We start from the raw sequence: 15,894 nt of genomic DNA, 5'->3' as shown, positions 1-15,894 counted from the left end.
TAATAGTCAAATAGAGTTCTTTGAAATCGTTTTAATACTCAAATAGGGTAGGTTTATGCAAGGCATTGTAGTTAAAAATTAAACTCCTTTCCTTAAGTACGAAATTATGTGCTAAATATACAACCTTGAATTAGCCTACTCTTCAAAAAAACAAACTAAAATTTTTATATTATTTATGTATATACTTTTCCTAAAAGTATCAAGCCAAATAAGATCCACTCTTCATAAAATTCCTTGTTTGTATTTTTTTCTTTCTAGACTCCTCATGTGCAACAAAGTTACAATATTTCTTTAACTTTGTTTCCATGTACTTATGCAATCATATTGAGTCAATGCTTTTAGCAAAACGTAGATTGATTCTGCAATAAAAATAATAAAAGTGCATTAACAAGAAAACATTTATTTGTGATCTTCATCCCTTTGCATTGGATCAAAGAGACCTCATGTATACACGAAACTTCTATCAATCAAGCATGACAAATTGTAACATTTTTTAATTCTTATTTTAGCAAATGTATTCCTTCATTGTGTTAATATTGCAATTAATCTACTCAAAAATTCAAATGAGATCCCCATAGTGTCACTTGGCCCTTATGCATTGAATGGCTCTTTTAGAGGAACCTCTCTCTCTCTCTCTCTCTCTGTCTATCTCTCTCTCTCTCTCTCTCTCTCTGTGAGAGAAAGATTTGTGTATGTGAACATGCATATGTATGCATACACATACATGTGTGTGTGTGTGCATGTGTGCATGTGTACACGTGTGCTTATTTGTGTTTGTGTGTGCGTGCACGTGTGTGTGTGTGTGTGTGTGTGTGTGTGTGTGTGTGTGTGTGTGTGTGTGTTGAGTGACTATCATGAGATTGAAAATGCACATTGTGGTGTGTTTTAGAGGATGAGTTTGGGCATGTTCTTGGATTCATCTTTGTATATGATTTGGAGTTTTATGCTTTGTCAGAGTGTGGAATATTGGGTTCTTTGCAATGGCTATGCATCTTTGATTCTCATGGTGTGGAACGGTCAAGTCATCATCCTTGCATCCATGTCATCTTGGATTGACCTTAGCGTATTGCTTCGGATGTCTGAATGCAACCTGCCTAATACTATGCCATGATGATGTGGAAATCATGCAGTTCACAACCAAGTAAGTGCACAATCGTGTGTTAGCCAAGCCCTCATAGAGTTAAAAGTGAACCTGCATTAAGCATGGCTTTTGTGTTGCAGTTTGTAGCATAGGCTAACGACGGTTTGCCCATTTCTTGGCACCGTTTTGTAAATTGGACTTTCCTTTTTTCCAGGCTGACCACCCACTAATACATCCGCCTTTAAATTTGAAAAAAGTGATTTTCCATTAATGTGGTGGGTTGTCTTGCTAGTTTAATGTAAGATTGCAACATGTTCTTACAAGCTAGAGTCCACTTAGTTGTGTAAGTTTAAAATTTAGTCCAACACTTTGGAATCTTCAAGGCACAATAACACTTTAGCTTGGTCTACTGGCCACATGTGTTCATCACTTGCTTATTGATCACCGTGGACTGATGCCATTTACGTCATGTGATTAACACACTTGCCGTGATGCAAGTAGCCATATGTCTCGTAATCAAGGGATTGTTTAAACCATGCACTAATGAGTTCTTACAAACTTAGTACTCCTTTACGCTTTGTAAATCTTCCTCCACAAAATTGATCGGCCATGAGAGGGTTTGAAAAATAGCTAGCAAATTATGGTGAGAAGAAGAAGGATTCAAGGCTCCTCCCCATATTATTGGAATATACATTTTGGCATGACTTGTGAGGATCAAAATAGTGAGTGAGAATTGGTGTTTTTTGCAAAATAATTCATTCAATAGTTGTGCATGATGTGCATATAAAGACTTGTATCTTGGATTCATGTCACATCCATATATTGCTTTAACTTTGGGGATTAGGATGCACTCTTAAGTCCATGCCAACCTTATGCATGTAAGGAAAGAGAGTCCTTTTAATCAAGGGTGTACTATACCCACACAAGAGGGATACTTTTTATTTTCAAGAATATACCTATACTTATACTAAAGGGGTGGAGATTTTCAAGAACACTCCTATACTTATACTAAAGGGATAGACTTTTTAAAGTTGCACCCAATGAGGTTCAAGCATGCAGATTATAACTCTATACATGTTATGTAATGACTCTCCTTTCTTTAAGGCACATTCTTTCTCATCAATGAGCAAAAAACCGAAAACATGGAGCAATCTTAGTGGATATACATAGGGGCTTATGTCATGGAGGGGAAAAAGAGGGGAAAATCAGGATGGCTTTTTTGGATGCTTTCCCCTTGAAAGAGCATATTTTGGACATTTTCCCCTTGGTACATGGCATAATGATCCAAGGGAAGGGCTATAGAGAAGTGCCACAAATAGTAGAGAAGAGCAACATCAATCCTCCCCAAGGGTAGGGGAAATTATATCTTGAGGTCTAGATGATGGAGTGCTTATCCATACATATTTCTAGAGGATGAAGTGAAAACTTTGACGCCTGCCTACATAACAATGGCAAGGAACACAGCATTCCCATGCTTGTAGTACTAAGTTTGAGTGCCTCTTGATTGGTTATCCACACATTGAGCAATGAAATTTCACTCAAAGTATAAGAGTTTAGCTTCATATATTCACACTACATATGTATGTGAGCAGCTCTCCTCTCAAGATTCAAATACATATGTTAGGGACATAGGGTTGAATAAAGCTTAGCAGATGGTTGGCATAGTGAGATGACTTGTGAAGAGTGATTAGTATCAATTGATCCTTGCATTTGATGTCGTTGTTTGTTTGTTAGGATGTTTTAAGTTCTAAACTTATCTAAGAAGAGCTAGAAAACCATAGCTTTCTAACTTGATGAGATGAAGTTTGCTCACGTGGGTAATATCTCTAAACTTTTTAAGTTATTGGTTTAAAAACTAAAATGCATCTTTGTAAAATATAGGCTATGCAAAGTCTCACCCACTTTTTTGGCCATTATAGCTAGTTAGAATTATGATAAAGTAAGGATTCCATGAGCACTCAAAGGAGATATAGAGTGTTTGCATTTGGGAACTTGCATGGGTTTCTGAGTGGGAGGGCAAAGTGTCCACTCTCTCGAGTATATTATGGCCTTAGATGTAATGGCTCATGACTACAATTGCTTTGTAGTTGGAGTTTTAAAATGGTAAACTTTTCTTGAGTCCAAATCGTCCATCCCTCTCTTTTTCTTTCTCGATTACTACTTACTCTAGGTGAGCAATGTTTAATGTTAGGTGATTGCAAATCTTTTATTTTAACTTGACTCCATAGAAAGTAGCTCACAAATTTAAAGTTGTAGCTACCAAAATGTTGCATTGGTTATTTGAGTCTACAAAAGGGCGCACAACCTTCCTTTCTAATAATTTTTAGCCATATGAGGGAGCTCCCCTTTGGTTTGAACCTAGCCTAAGTTTCTACGGCTTAGTGCTCACAACATCGTTTGAGCGTGCTTGGTCTGTGCACCCTTGAAATGGTTTGAGGACCTTTGATTTCGTTCATGTGAGCAATGTTTAATGTTAGGTGATTGCAAATCTTTTATTTTAACTTGACTCCATAGAAAGTAGCTCACAAATTTACAGTTGTAGCTACCAAAATGTTGCATTGGTTATTGGAGTCTACAAAAGGGCGCACAACCTTCCTTTCTAATAATTTTTAGCCATGTGAGGGAGCTATCCTTTAGTTTGAACCTAGCCTAAGTTTCTAAGGCTTAGTGCACACAACATCGTTTGAGTGTGCTTGGCCTGCGCACCCTTGAAATGGTTTGAGGACCTTTGATTTCGTTCACGTGCATAAAAACCTTTCGTTCGGGATGACGAGCTTCACCGGGAGCTTCCTTTGCCTCCCCTCTGCAACATCGAACTTGGTGGAGCAGAGGTGCGAGGATCGAGAGCCCTAAATGTGAAGTTTCAAAACAGAGCACCGAGGGCGGACAAATGCGCACCCCCAAATTCTAGTGTGTGGCCTGGTTGAATTGCTATGAGCTGAGCTTCTTCGCATTGACCCTAAATCTGTCTCTGTCTATGTCTGTGTCTGTCTGTCTCTCTCTCTCTCCAAGCCCCTCATAGTGTGTCTCTCTTTTTGTATGAGAGTGTGTGTGGGTGTGTTGTTGTGCATGCAATAGATTACGAAGGACCATGTGTGTTTGCAGGGGTGGCAGGGGAAGGGAGAGGGCATGAGCAGCCTTTTGCTACGTGCAGATGTATAACGAGCAAGTGGGAGCACGTGTGACTGGGGTGTTATGTGATGATAGGGTGTGCACTGCCACGATAAGGGGTCCATTAGAGGTTGGGGGGGCCTACCAAGCACAGCCTTTGACTGTGGGTATGACCCGTCATCTGGGAGGTACTGCCTCTCCGACAAAATGCCCACTTTGAGAATTTTGGGCCTTTTTTTCGTCATTTCATTCTGGTTTTCGTCTCAGTCAATTTTCGTGATCTTTCTGCGTTTCTAACACGCTGTTGCCATTCCAATCTTCTGCCCTCCCCATCGTTGCCGACTCAGCCGCCTGCTTGCGTCGCCTTTTGACAATCTCTTCCCCTCTTCCGGACTCTGCTGCCGCCTTTGCCTCTCCGATAACTACTGCGAGAATGAGTGATGGTGGCCCTCTCGCCCCTTTGCGATTTCCATGCGTGACTTGTTGACCAGATTTTGGATTCCTCCTCGATGACGACATGACCTGCGCATCAGCAGCATCAGAATTGCAGCTTGTTGCATCTGCGGCAGAAGAAGATAAAGAAAACGAAGAAGAAGAAACGATCAGTCTGTGCGAGACGAAGAAGAAGAAGAACAGAGTGAACTCGCAATTCGGAGCATCAGCAACAGAAGTGCAGTTTAGCTTGTTGCGGCTGTGGAAGACGTCGAAGAAGAAGAAAAGAGCAGTCAGTGGAAGAAAGAGAAGGAGAAGACGAAAAGATCAGTCTGTGGAAGAAGGAGAGACGAGGAGAAGAAGAAGAAAAGATCAGTCTGTCTGAGTGAGCTTCGCGATGGGATGCTTCTGCGGCGCCAAGAAGAGAGGAGCTCAGCTGCAGCAGGCCAAGCCGTCCATCTTCGCTGATTGCAACGATCAAGATGATCGATCAGGAAGCTTCAGGGGCACAGCTATGGCGTTACAGAATCCCAACTGCAAGTCCAGCAACAGCAAACGAAAGCTTCTGCCTTCGCTTTCCGGCCATGGCGAGCATGGACACTCGTCCATGATCAGCTTCCCGAGGAGCTTCTTCGGTCGAAGGACACGCTCTGTCGCAGACATCGATTTGCAGCAGACGAGCTGTAGTTGCTCTTCGTTCGAGCGGAAGAGCTTCCCTGCATGCCCCATGCCCCTTCCTTCTCCCCCCCGGCCTCCTGGTAAGTCCGGCGGTTATCGCCTCCCTCGGCCTCACGTTGCGTCTCCTCCTTCCTGGTCTCCCGAGCTCTCCCTGCAGAGCACTTCCTCCAGCTTTAACAGCACCAGTGGTAGCTCCATTCGAGTTCTCTCGAAGTGTACTCTCCCCTACAAATTTCCCCCCTGCAATCCTCAACCCTTGCCGCCACCTCCCAAGGAGCCTGCGGCTGGCCTCAGAGTATTCGCTTACGACGAATTGAGGACGGCTTGCGGCAATTTCTCCCAAGATCGTAGCATCGAAGAGGCTGGCACCTCGTACACATACGCCGGCGTCGTTCAGAATGGCACCGATCAGCTAAACGTAACCGTCGTGCGGCTGGGCATGCCATGGAAACAGGTAAAAAACGTGTTTGTTTAACATCGATATTGTGTCCTGCTGCATGCAAGCTATAAGGGGAGCGGTTTTTCTGTCGCTGTGGTGTTCTGAATGAATTGCGTAATGGATGGCAGAGCTACGAGGAATGGATGGGGGAATTGGTAGCCCTTGCACAGCTCCATAGTCCGCAGCATCTGTGCAAGATCATCGGTTACCATGGCGAGGAGGGAGGCTCCATGAAGCGCCTTGTAGTATATGAGAGGCTCTCGAAGGGGAGCCTCGACGGAATTCTTTTCGGAAGAATGGATTCATCCCCGTTGGATTGGCCGTCTCGGATGAAGATTGCCATAGGAGCAGCTCAAGGTCTCGCGTATTTGCACGATAGAGGTTCGAAGCATGTAAGGTTGCTCTGCTAGATCATCGCTCAGTTTTGTTTCCACCTGCCGGAAGTTAAATCTTGGCGCTCATGGCTCTTCGTCTTCTTTTCACAGATTGTCTACACGGAGTTCCGAACATCTCATATCGAACTGGATACTGATTTCAGCGCGAAGCTCTCCGGCTATGGCTTCGCTGCAAGTAGGGACAGGAAAGAAACCGATAGCACGGTTTCTTCAGGGGTGAGCTACAAATCCTGTCGAAGGTTATCATGCTTGCTATTGACAATCATGCATCGGTTTGCCACCATTGCTGCACATCAGCAGAAATTCGTTGAGATCATCTTTCGTGTTTGCAGGTCGACGGCTATCGCGCTCCTGAGACGTCCGATGGCGGGCAAGGCTCCACGAAGAGCAACGTGTGGAGCTTCGGGGTGGTGCTATTGGAGCTACTGACGGGCAGGAAGAACATGGACGAAAGAGCTCCGAAGGCAGAACGCAACCTGCTGCGATGGAGCAGGCCGTTCTTGAGCGAGGAAGAAGGGCGGCGTCTGTTTCTGATGATGGATCCCAAACTGCAAGGGAGGTTTCCAGCGCGAGGGGCGAAGATGATCGCCGAGCTCGCGCACAGGTGCGTGCAGAGAAATCCCGCGCACAGGCCCGCGATGAAAGAGGCCTTGGAGGTGATGAAGATGGTGCACGGGATGCGATTCTCACGGCGAGCTCTTCCATGGCAGGAGCTCGCAGTGGGATTGAGCTCCACCGCCATAGCCAACCAGCAAGCTCATCAGCTCGCTGCAGCTGCTCCAAGAGGAGGATCAGAACCAAATTCTTCTTCTTCTCGAGCACTCGCCATGGCGAATCAACACCTACACTACCAAGCTGCTGCCAATGGAGGTTTTGATCAACAACAGCGTTCTTCGAATTGTGCATCCGCCATAGCCAGCCAGCACGACCAGCTCGCTGCTGTGAGAGACAGATCTCATTCTTCGGCCTCCGGAAGGCATGTGGTGAGCAAGGACGATCTGATCGAGACTCCGCCATTGCGGCCTCTCATCATTCCTCCCAGGTCTTCTTGCTCGTCGTGCACTCTGTCTATGGAGCCAGAAGGCCTCACGATCAGACGGCCTCATGGCTATGGCTCCTCGCGAGCCATGGGAAGGCTCCAGAGCTTCTAAAACTCCCCCGCAGATTTCCGATTTCAACATGCACAATCGCCAAAAAAAAAAGCTGCGATTGTGCAGGATTTGAACGAAGATGCAAATTTCACAAGGCTTGGCAATGGATGAAGAACATCATCTTGCAGCTATGGATTGGAATTGCACGCGCAGATTATACAGGTTTCAAAAACGGCCTCCGAATTATATGAATTACCATAACAGTACTCACTCAAGTGATAGAATGAATTCGAACGCTTGGCAAATGCACTTTGCTATGCGAAAAGCGCTGAGATTGTTGCGATTTCAACAGATTTCGCTGAGATTGTTGCAATTTCTGCAACAGATTTTCTGAGATTGTTGCAAATTTCAACAGATTTCGTGTGTGCATCAACGTTCCAATTCAAGCATGCAAATTTCAATCATGTACGACACGAAATTCCATTGCGCAGATTTGTGATTGTGTGTCTGGTGCAATTCGACGAACTGTAGGCTCTTCTTGTGTCCTGAATTGCCGTAAGCTTTAAGGATTGTCTCTAAAGCAATTTATTTCTGATGATGATGAAATAGACATCTTGAAATCGCATTTTCCAACGTGCAGGAGCTTCATATACAAAGGTTTGCTGCCAGGTAAAATTATCAACGTCCAAGAATATTGAGAGTAATCATATTATGTCCTAGGTTGTGGCTTTGGATTGTCGGATAGGCTGCTGCTATGCAATTTGGTCAACCCTAAATATAATAGAAATGGTGTGTTCTTCAAAGTCTATTAGAAGTAAGGCCATCTTTTAGATCTCATTCCCACTTGGGCAATGCCACCTTAGAGCTCATTCCCACTTGGGAAGAAATGCCCCTCATATTACTAGCGCAACATTTGCTAGGCAATGATGAGAGGACATTCCTAGTCTGAACAAAAACCTCCAATAGGTCCAACGTCAAAAGCAGATGGCTACACCAACACTGGCCCTAAAATGTCCATCGAGAGACTCTATTTTCACATCTCCCACAACACACTGCAATGCCACATTGTGGCACCTAGATTAACAAGGGCAACTTGTGGGAATGATCTTGGCATAGAGAAAAGTCGCCACAAAGTGGCATTTGAAGCCAAAACAGCACATAGCCAAGAAACACTTGCCCTTGTGAGCTCACTTCTCCCATCATTGATTTGTGGATCTCTGTTTTGCTTGTGTGTATCTGTATTGTTTGTCATAATCTCTCTTACTCAAGGGGCTTTGTTCTTCTGATCAACTTCGTGTCTGGACATTCCTCCAAATTGTCGGTGGTTGCTTCAAGTCTGAACAAAAACCTCCAATAGGCTTGGTGTCAAAAGCGGATGGCTACATCGGACCCTGGCCCTAAAATGCCCATGGAGAGACTCCATTATCACGTCTCCCACAACGCACTACAATGCCACATTATGGCACCTAGACTAATAAGGGCAGCTTGTGGGAATGATCTTGGCATAGAGAAAGTCGCCACAAAGTGGCCTTTGAAGCCAAAACAGCACATAGCCAAGAAACACGTGCCCTTGTGAACTCACTTCTAGTTGACTGATTTGTAATAGAGACTCCCATCATTGATTTGTGGATCTCTGTTTTGCTTGTGTGTATTTGTATTGTTTATCATAATCTATCTTGCTCAAGCGACTTTGTTCTTTTGATCAACTTCCAGACACGAGTATCCAACTGGTGTAAGATTTCTTAAGCATGATCCACATATTTTCAGTTCTACAATCGGCTTTTAGAGAATTGATCACTCGAGGGGCCTTGGTACTAAGGGCCTTATCACATGAGCTGGTGGGGAAGAGAATCTATTTGTAATTCTCATTCCAAATCTATTCTAAATGTAAACCAATTGTTTTAGAATGGGAATGGAGATCAACACACTTTTTTCATGGGAAACTAGTGTCGGTCTATAAAAATATAGGATATTCAATAGTCCAAGAAGATATAATATTTTAGTGAAAAGTCTAACAACATTGTTTATTGAAGAAAAATCGTATTTGCTAACAAACTCACAGAATTTCTTCCCCAATGTCGTCCTAGAGACAATGTTTTAACCTACAGATGCAATGTTGAACATAGCAACACTAACCCAAACAAATTGTAGGAGAGGAGCAACTTCCTCTTCTCTCATACGTGATCTTGAAAACTTCAAGTCTCTTTGGTTTTATTGAAGAAATATGCAACACAAAGTTTGTACTCAAGGGGAAACAGCTAGGCGTTAAGGTGGAGTAAGATTTGGTGAGCAAAAATCGGGAATAGATGAGGTACATCACGAAGATGGAGAGGAAAAGTATGGGCTCTCATAATCAAAATGGGGGTGAAGGGCAACGCATGAAGAGTTGTACAAGAGAAAAGCGTTATGGAGGAAAGATTAGAGTTGCATGTGCCAAGAGATGGAGAGGGTGGGAAAGAATTGAAAATCATGACACGTGGCTAGACGAGAAGAAAGTATTTCATTTCATGGCACAATGCTACTTGCCATCTGGTTCCCATTGTATGTTAGCACATGTCCTCTAGGTTTAGTATTTGAAATGAACCTTTGCTACTAGAAACAAGATGGATCCATTCCCATCCTATATCTTGGTGTGCTAAATAATCTTTAGCACATCGTCACCAGTGTCAATTTTTGGCAAGTCCAATATAGATCACAATTTTGCATGAATCACGAACTATATTAGGATGTAAAATGTGACATTAAGGATTTTGTCATCCAAAGGATCATCCCTTGCAAGAATGGCAACCATATTTGCCATCTAAGTTAAGGATTTTTTTTGAACGATAGTCCGCCCACTCCATAATTCTTGTTGGCAATATTCATATGACAATAGCCTTTTGATTGAGTTCGTAGACTCTTATGACAATAGCCTTATGAAATTTTAAAGTATATTACTAGAGGTGAATTGGTGGGAAAGTGTCTTCCTTGAGGAAAGGGATATCATAAGTACTCATCACATGTTGAAGTAGGTGTACTAAAGAAAGTGATGTTGATGACTTTTCTTCATAGTTCTATCTTTGACAATTCAAACAAAACTATAGCATGTAAGTTTAGCATGCAAGTATACTTGCAATGCATAATAAGTTGTCCCTATTCCAAATCAGTAGGCTTCCTTCAACTACACAAGAGGTCTAGGAGATCAATGAGATGGGGGAGTTGTCCTTGGTCTTGAGTAGATGGGCCACAAGGATAGATGGTGAGCCATGGTGAGATACCTTGGCTATCATGTGGGCATAGGCATATCAGTACATCAGTAGATTGCCCTGGTACTAGTGTGATGTAAGATTCTCTATTGGAGCTCGACCAAGCTCTCCCTAGTAGGTTTGGACTTGGTGGTCAACTAGCTCCTCCTCGCCACGGCTTGGATACACAGCCTCGTGCTAGTGCTCTCACAGGGGATGCATGGGATAGCTCAGGCGCTTGGTGTAAGATCAGATGGTATGAGAACATCGAAGCGAGAGTTGCATGGAAAACAGTGATCATGCTCCCACACAATGGGAGGTCTAGGCATCATAGACCCAACAGAGCCCTTCTAAGCAAGCTAGTTGTACGAGGTCTTACCCCAAGCACAAAGGCCTAGAAGATCCTACTTCAGCAAGGGCACTTCCAAACACCCCACGCACCAGTGGTCAGTAGTAGCAATCTCATCAGTGGATTTTCTCTCAGACCGCCCTTACGGGAGAGGGCTCCCCCTTGAGAGGAGTCTTCAAATGGTCTGGCGGGAGGACTCCTTCAAGCTAGTCCTCGCTATAAGGAGGAGTTCAAGTGATAGCCATGCTATAAGGAGGACTCATTCAAGCTAGTCCTTGCTATTAGGAGGAGTTCAAGTGATAGCCTCTCATTTAGCATCGGAAGGCAAGAGATCAAGATGGTATCATGCTCGGACAGCGAACTCACATAATCTGGTCACAATGGGACAATAGTATAGCTATTTCTTTTGGGGCTTGGATTACACTCCCTGAGGAGGTACAGGCATGGCTTAGCATTATCTCTCATCTCTAAAGGGAAGGCCCACAGATGAGGGAGATCGACATAGGCATTCCTGAGTCATGGGGCGGGCAGGACTACGCACATTGGTTGTCAATGAGTGGACAGGTCAGTTCTCTAGGATAAGAGCATATTTGAGGATAATGTTTAAAAGCAAAGGCTGAGCCAACTTCTTCAAAATGGGTCAGAAGGGCTCTTGTAGCTAGCATATGAGGGAGACCCAAAGATGGATGGGATCCTAGATTTTCTTCAGTGATAGATGATCAGAGTAGTGGGCTAGTTGGGCAAGGAGTGGTCCATTGATCCATCATTCATTTTAGACTAGGATGGACCTCAGTGATGTCTTTGGACTTGGGAGAGCAGTCCCCTTTTTGAGGTCCAATGGGATCTGGGGTCCGTTGATAGTATAGGCCCCCACCCTAGTTGTTAGCCCTTGTTTCATAGATTCCCTAGGTAGTCAGCTAAGTTCTCAAGAAACAGGTTGGTTTTACTTTTTAGCTTGTTTTCTTGAGTATGTCTTTTATGAGATCACTGCTTGTGAGCATGCTGATTTGTATGGTTTTCCAAGCATTAATTGAAAGTTTTTTTCTCTGGAAAAAAAAAACGTTGTCAACACTAGTAGAGATAAGATAGATCAAGTACCATAAGAAAGTATTGGCATTTTATACTTGAAAAGGCTCATAATAGAATTTTGCAAACTAAACCAAATTTTAGTTTGTTGGCATACTTTAAGCATGTGGCATATTGCAATTAGAGAAGGCATTATTGATCACAAAAGGACATAAAATTGAAAAAAAGCACCTATTTTATTAATTTGGACTATTTTATACAATATGAGTTGTACTAAGTGTATTATTTTAAGAAGACAAAAACACAATGTATTTCCAAGGGACTTAAAATCCTTGAAGATAGGGGAGTTAAAATCCTTCTCAGGGGATTGGAAATCCTTATCAAGGGACTTGAAATCCTTATCAGGGTACTTGAAATCCTTATCAGGGGACTTGAAATCCTTATTGAGGGACTTGAAATCCTTGAAGATAGGGGACTTGAAATCCTTCTCAAGGGACTTGAACCCCTTGAAGAGGACTTCAAATCCCTAAAGAGAACTCCAAATCCTAGAAGAAGATATGACTTCAAATCCTTGAAGAGGACTCCAAATCCCTGAAGAGGAGTCCTCCTTCATATAATTATTTTTCTTTTGGGGGGGATGAAAAGGTAATTTTTATTAGATATAAAAAGATTTGTACATTGTTTTTCACATAGATTCTCAAGAGAGAGGTATCATCCAAAAAGGGTGTTACATCAGAGAACTTCAAGGTGGTAGCATCAGAGACATCAAGGTGGTAACCATAACCTGATCAAAAAAAGAGGTGACCATTCAGGTCACTATTCTTAAAGTTTGACATTGAAATGAGTGAGTTGTCTGCTGCTTTGTCCTGCAGTCTTGAAGTGGGTACAGTCAAAATGCTTCTTCTCATGTTCTTCTCTCTTCTTGATGAGCTAGAAGTAGGCTTCAATGTACTTCCTCTTGTCAAGGTCCAGCTATTCCTGTGCCTACTCATGACCAACAATAAGTTAGTCCTGCTGGTTAAACAAAATTTTCATGAAGGCAAGCTATCTTTGGAGCTGAATTCATCAAGCCAGTTGCAAAAGATTTCCTATGCATTAATGAGAAGGTTGTCAAATGGCAAGTTGTTCTTGGAGACCCAAACTTGCCACAATTCCTATGCTCTAACAAGTATCCAAGTGTTCTGCATAATTTTGTGTGCATCTCTAAGGAGAATTTCTTTCTAGTTGATAGGTTCCTGTAGTAGACTACCTTCCAAACCATTCTAGCATCTACACAAGCAACAAATATGTGGAAGATATCCTCTTTGTGTCTAAGACATCTTTTGCAATATCCATCACCTTTGCCTATGTTGACACCCTACGAATTGTCCAAACTACTTTGCATAGGGTTAACCAAAGGAGGACAACTTAGAACTTTTCAGGTATCCTCTTATCCCATATGTTTTTAAATCTCTTTTCCATTGGATTTGGCTATCAGAGGTGTCCCACCTCTTGTTAAAGACTCTATAAATTTCCTTAATGTCCTACTTTGGGGTGGGTACAGGCAGAAGATGGGGGGAGTTGAACCAAATGAACTCTTTCCAGTACATCAAGATAGTGCCCCCCTTGGAAATAACCTCCCCACCCCACCTATGTATCATGCTCATAACTAGAAGTTGGTCCTGATTTGTTAGTCTAGGTTCCCTTCTATTTTCCTACCAAGTCTTCCATTTGAATTCACCCATGACCCAGAGTTGACCCTAGCTTTGAAGTCCCTTCTTGACTAATAGGCTGGCCCTAGTCAGAAAGAAGGGGGGGTTACAACAATTGAGACCCAAATTGAGTATAGAGCTGTAAAGGCTCCTTTTCCAAAGAATATAATGTTTGCTTTGATGGCCTCAAAAGCTTTCTGCATGGATTTCCAAAGGGATCTTCCTTTAGTTGAGCAAGGTTCTTGTGGCAAGGCAGAAAGCTTGGCATATCCCTTCCATTTTTGAGCCCTTATGGGTCTGATAGAGGGGAGGTTCCTTAAAAGAAGCTGTGCCTAGTATTTACTGGGATTTAGAACAATTTTTTTTTTCTTTTGGGGGAAAAAAATGTATTTGTTTTTTATATTATGTCTCAAGATACTGATAATCACATAAAGTTCCAATTACAACTGGTTCCACCAGTACATCTGAGACACTAAAATATCAAAAGGGAGAGCAAATGAAGATCATACATCAGTTATAGACTGAGGGTTTATTGGTTTTGCTTTGAAGTATTTGATCAATGCCTTGACATCTCAGTAGATACCCCATTTGCCTTCCTTTCTAGCCTCCTTCACCTTTGCAAGCTTTGAGGCTTTGCTCTTCAACTGAGTTTTTGTAAGTTCCTTTGCAATCCACACTGGAAGTCCTTTCAACTTGTTCGATTGTCTAAGGATCTGTATTCTTTCCTCTCTTGTTCCAAAAGTGAGAATTGGATGAGCTCCTTCCTATCCAATGTCAAATTCTACATCTCCCCACTCAATTCCTGGTAGAAATTTGCTAAGTTTTTTGAAGGTCTCACTCCCACTGTCTTTTGCTACATTCTAGTTGTCTAGTAATCCTCCAATCCTTATTTTCTTTGAGTTGAGCTACCTTTCAGCTTGCTCCTTTACTTCCTTCTGGATTTGTGTACCTAAAGAGTTCTTTATCTCTCCTTTGAAATTCTCTTGAATCTCTCCCTTAAGCTTCTTGTGAAATTCTTCCATCTGAGTAGAGACTAGCTCCTCATCTAAAACTACATTAGGGATAGGATTGTTGAGTTTGAGCTCAACAGTTTTCACTCTCTTCTGGCTTTTGGAACCTATCTTTTAGCTCACTATTCTCCTTCTTGAGAAGGAGAACCTATTATTGAAGAAGGAGGATGACTTCATTCTACCTAGTATTCAGGAACAACTTTGATAATCCAAGCTTTGTAGCTAGTTTGTGAGCAAAGGCTTGAAGATCCACTACTCCCGATTTCCCTTCCTCTTTTGTCCTAATAAAAAATTCCCATTAGACTTTGGATATCTTTATGAGATTGTTGTTTCCTCCCCACATGAAGGACTTGCATAACTTGGTAAAGGTGTCAAGAGCAGTTGCAAAAGGACACCAACAAGATAGGTTGAAGATTGCAATGGAATTTATGCAATGATTGAGGACCATTCTCCTTCCTACTAGGTTGGCTTGATATCCACTCCATCTCTCTAGTTTTTGCCTAAATCTGACCCCATGAACTAGTCCCACTGGTCTTTCATGGAGACTTTAAAACCCATGGGTATCCCCAAAAGTCTCTGTGCCCTTGGGGGTATTCTGGCAGCCAAGCTAAGTAAGAGTGGCGTGTTGTTTCCAAAAAAGTTGGATAACCAGTCTTGGTGTGATTAATCACAAAACTTGAAGCATTGCAGAATACATCCAAACACTCTAGGATAGCTGAGACAGCCTAGGGAGTGTTTTTGGGAGTCAATGTTGTGTCATCAACAAACTACTAGGTGATCAAGGGTTTACCTGATGGGAACTCGATAACTTTGAGCTCGCCTTTTTCCACTTGATCTCTCTATAGCCACCCTAGTGAATCAGTTGCTATGGCAAAAAGTAGGGAGCCAAGAGGACACCCTTGCCTTATTGATCTTTTGAGAAGGAAAAACCATTGACACAGGCTTTTGCTGAGGCATTTGAGAGAAAAGGTCTGACATAAGAAACCAAACTCGGGCCTAGTCCAAGACCTTGGAGGGTCTAAATGGTGAACTCCCATTCAAGTTTGTCATATGCCTTGTCAAAGTATACTTTTAGAAAGCAAACATCCTTCTTTGTGTATGTGACATACTCGCATCCTTCCCATGGGATGACAATGGCTTCCAACAGGTGTCTACCTTTGATGAAGCCATTCTGTTCAGGGAGAATCTAGGAGTCCATTCTCTTCTAGATCCAGCTTTTTAATATATGTCTATCTCCCCCTTTTGGTATTAGCTTGATAGCTCCTCCATTTACATGTGTGGGGACGGCAAGAGCTAAGAGACTTTCTTCTTAGAGTTTAAGAAGATATTGGCCTATATCTTGCCAGAAGACTTTGTAAAACTCATGG

The 15,894-nt window shown here is 42.7% G+C and overlaps 1 protein-coding gene across 1 annotated transcript; it reads left to right on the top strand.

Moving 5' to 3' along the window:
* Positions 1 to 5,021: 5,021 nt before the first annotated feature.
* LOC147892833 (receptor-like cytoplasmic kinase 176) lies at positions 5,022 to 7,381 on the top strand. The gene is made up of 4 exons (XM_087387712.1): positions 5,022 to 5,756; positions 5,870 to 6,133; positions 6,227 to 6,352; positions 6,469 to 7,381. Exons 1-4 carry the CDS (start codon positions 5,022 to 5,024, stop codon positions 7,285 to 7,287), a joined length of 1,944 nt encoding a protein of 647 aa, XP_087243838.1. The 3' UTR covers positions 7,288 to 7,381.
* Positions 7,382 to 15,894: the final 8,513 nt, after the last annotated feature.

Source organism: Dipteris shenzhenensis, chromosome 16, assembly GCF_047967505.1.
Source record: "Dipteris shenzhenensis isolate YYH24624 ecotype China chromosome 16, Dip_SZ_1.0, whole genome shotgun sequence".
NCBI lineage: Eukaryota > Viridiplantae > Streptophyta > Polypodiopsida > Gleicheniales > Dipteridaceae > Dipteris > Dipteris shenzhenensis.
This window is presented reverse-complemented; position numbering and strand designations above follow the sequence as displayed.

Bases quoted from the DNA above. Each gene is read 5' to 3' on its own strand.
- LOC147892833 (XM_087387712.1), top strand. From the start codon at position 5,022: ATGGGATGCTTCTGCGGCGCCAAGAAGAGAGGAGCTCAGCTGCAGCAG. The intron at 6,134-6,226 runs GTAAGGTTGCTC...TTCTTTTCACAG, and splicing joins ACGATAGAGGTTCGAAGCAT to ATTGTCTACACGGAGTTCCG. The intron at 6,353-6,468 runs GTGAGCTACAAA...TCGTGTTTGCAG, and splicing joins ATAGCACGGTTTCTTCAGGG to GTCGACGGCTATCGCGCTCC.